This window comes from Aplysia californica, unplaced genomic scaffold (assembly GCF_000002075.1).
Source record: "Aplysia californica isolate F4 #8 unplaced genomic scaffold, AplCal3.0 scaffold00328, whole genome shotgun sequence".
Classification (NCBI taxonomy): Eukaryota; Metazoa; Mollusca; class Gastropoda; order Aplysiida; family Aplysiidae; genus Aplysia; species Aplysia californica.
In genome coordinates this window covers 7,831-11,238 of record NW_004797598.1, presented here as the reverse complement: position 1 = coordinate 11,238, position 3,408 = coordinate 7,831, and the positions used below count along the sequence as shown (strand labels likewise).

The following is a 3,408-nucleotide window of genomic DNA, read 5'->3' as shown; positions in this document are numbered from 1 at the left end:
GGGGGAGGAGTGAGTGGGTTTACTCCCTCTTTTCTGTCAAACGTATGCCGTCCTGATCTCTCCTTCTTCTTTTCTTTGTATGTTACTTACCAGTCCCTACCCAAAAATTTCAAAGTTATATTTGCTCAGTACCTAGTTTTGAGAAATTTGACGTTCAAAATGTTGAGTTTCACATGTTAAGCTTTTTTGTACGCAATTGTTTGACTATCTTGACAACAAATCCGAATAACTGTACGATTTTAGTTTCTAGCCTCACGCTCTTAGCAACTCAACACGGCCAAAAATGTCAGCTAGAACTTCGTAATTCTAAAGTGGCGTGAAGTATCACCTTAAATCTTCAGCGCTTATATGATGACCCTTTTGTGTTGCAAGTACTGTAAAACTTTGTTTAAAACATTATTCTTGTTTTAGTTTTTCCGGTAGCTGGACGTTGCGTCGGTCAACTGTAACTCGACTTACTTGCAAAGGAGTAAATCGCCAGAAGGAGACCAAAGATACAGCTCTCAGGGGGGTGGGTGCCTGTGTCACTGGAAAGAGAGAAAAACAATGGAGATTATAGCAGTATGTAAAAAAATATACATATATATAAGAAAAAACTGTTTTTAATCCTTTTTTCAAAACCATACATTGTTTAACGTAACCGCAAAATACACCCAAGCCGTTGTGTGAACTCTTGTGAAAACAATTAACTTGTGTGTAGGGCGCTCTTATAGACGCTATGACCGTATGTAGTTGAAAAAGGTCGAGCAAAAAGGCACAGCATTATTTGTTCGAACAAATCTAAGTAAGCTTAGAAAAAGGCTGAAAAGACATTATACGTCCGCTGCATCTTTAAATAGGTAACAAAACTAACTAGACAAAAAGGTTAAAAAGACAAAATATTATTAAGTGGCCGCTACGTCTATAAATAGATAACAAAACTACTTACAAGATAGAAGAAGACAGACCTCTATAAAAGGTCGAGCAAAAAGGCACAGCATTATTTGTTCGAACAAAACTAAGTAAGCTTAGAAAAAGGATTAAAAGACATTATACGCCCGCTGCATCTTTAAATAGGTAACAAAACTAACTAGACAAAAAGGTTAAAAAGACAAAATATCATTATGTGGCTGCTACGTTTGTAAATAGAAAACAAAACTAATTAGAAGATAAAGGCATAATAATATAATATGTGTGTGTGTGCCTAAATAAAGGTACCAAAAGTCGCCACAGACCATTTTGAGCTACAGGCTGACAATGACAAATAATCACTTTCGACCAAAATGTGTTTGTATTTTTTTAAAATGATAGTTCCGCCAGTTTTCAACAATGTGTTAAAAGAGTTTTCATTGATTTGACTTCTAAATATTTCTGGGGGAATTATTTTGAGGATAGGGTACGTTTTAAAAAAAGATAATGAAAACTGCTTATTAAAAGGTGTTAAAATCTATTTTAGGAGCATGTGTTCTCTTCCCTGCTAGGTTTGACCGTTGAATTCTAATCATGGTATTGATGAATTGGTGTCAGCTGAATGCCGAATTGGAAATGAAATTTCCATGAATAAATACATTAGAAAGAACTGAATCATCATTTTTAAAAAGTTTGTATGTGTTCTGAACTAACTCTAATTTCTCAAAATTATATCTTTATACCCTACATTGCAAAATGTGCAATATCTCAAAAACTACTTGAGATATCTAAAAAAAATATATTAAAAAAATAAATAAACCCACTGTGTTCAGCATTGAATGTTCTATTACGTACAACCCTTAAGTCATAAAGGTTAAAATCCGACTTTGGTACCTCTCTTTAGGCACACACATACATATGTTTGAACAAAACTAAAAGAAAAAGGTTAAAAAGACACATTAAAAGGCCTCTATATCCTTAAATAGTCAACAAAACTAATTAGAAGTAGGTAGGTAGGCCTCTATAAAAGGAAGGGCGAAAAGGTATAGGCTAGTAACAATATGCGTTTGAACAAAACTAAAAGTCATAAAATGTCCGCTACATCCTGAAATAAGTAACTAGAATAACTAACTAGAAGAAGGTTTAAAAGGCACAATATGCGGCATCTATATCCTTAAATAGTTCACAAAACTAATTAGAAGTAGGTAGGTAGGCCTCTATAAAAGGAAGGGGGAAAGGAGCCAGGTCATTCACCTGATATAGGGGAACTCCCGCTCTGCGTGACCGTTAGATGTGGAAATGATGTATCTGAGGAAAAAGAAGACGACATAATACTTGACGTATCTCAGGAAGAAGAACATAACATACATGTATCATGTGACGTATCTGAGAAAGTCTTTGTTTTAGTAGAGATTTTACGGCGCTCGCTACTGGATAAGGTCATATAAGTGCCAAGGGGTGGATGTCAACAGAGAAGTCCTTACAGGGAATCAGACTTACTCTGCTCACCTCTCTAGCTTCAACAGCACAAAGTCTACTTCGACTATCAAGGCACCCCGGAAATAGTGGGTCACAAGAGTGTGACAAACATACAAAAGAAGTAGAGGAAAAATGACAATAGTACGGATTAGGAAAGAAAAAGTAGCAGTTCCTTGTTGCAGATCAGGCACAGTTATGAGCGTGACATTGGTGAATCAGCCCATTTACAATTCTACTGTGCATGAACGAGAAATGTCCCCCCTTTGGGAATGGCCTAAAGAGAGACAATTCAATCAGTGGCACCGCCGTGAGGGGGGGGGTCTGAGAAAGAACGATATAATACGTGACGTATTTGAAGAAAAACGATATAATTTGTGACGTATTTAATGAGGAAGAAAAACATCCTTCTAATAAGGGAAATACCCGAGAAAGAACATTATAATAATATTTGATGTAGGCCTACATGTATTTGAGGAAGAACAAAATAATGTGTCATGTATTTGATGAAGAAAAACCTTCTAATAAGGGACATATCTGAGAGAGAACATTATAATAGTATTTGATGTATTTGAGGAAGAACAGCATATCAAGTGATGATGTATTAGAGTGAAGAACATCATGATATGTGACATATCTCAGGAAGAACAAACATAAAATGTGTGACGTATCTCGGGAAGAACAACATAGAATTTGATACATTTCAGAAAGAATAACATAAAGTTTGATGTGTTTGACCAAGAACAACATGAAGTTTGATGTATTTGATGAAGAACAACATAAACTTTGATGTATTTGAGGAAGAACAATATACAGTTTGATACATTTCAGAAAGAACAATATAAAGTTTTATGTATTTGAGAAAGAACAATATGAAATGTGATGTATTTGACTAAGAACAACATAAAGTTTGATGTACATGTATTTGAGGAAGAACAACATGATAATGTGTCTTACATTTACGAGGTTTACATTTTAAAGGGCTAAAAGTAGACATGTGTGGGTCTATCTCTCTCTCTCTCTCTCTCTCTCTCTCTCTCTCTC

General features: G+C 35.2%; 1 protein-coding gene across 1 annotated transcript in view; it reads right to left on the bottom strand.

The window, feature by feature from the left end:
* Positions 1-3,408, bottom strand: part of LOC101851878 (DNA damage-regulated autophagy modulator protein 1) — a gene marked incomplete in the record, with an annotated part of 16,323 nt that overhangs the window by 9,119 nt on the left and 3,796 nt on the right. Inside the window, 2 exon segments of the mRNA XM_005102510.3 lie at positions 460-527; positions 2,143-2,196. Of these exon segments, the coding sequence (XP_005102567.2) occupies positions 460-527; positions 2,143-2,196 (122 nt within the window).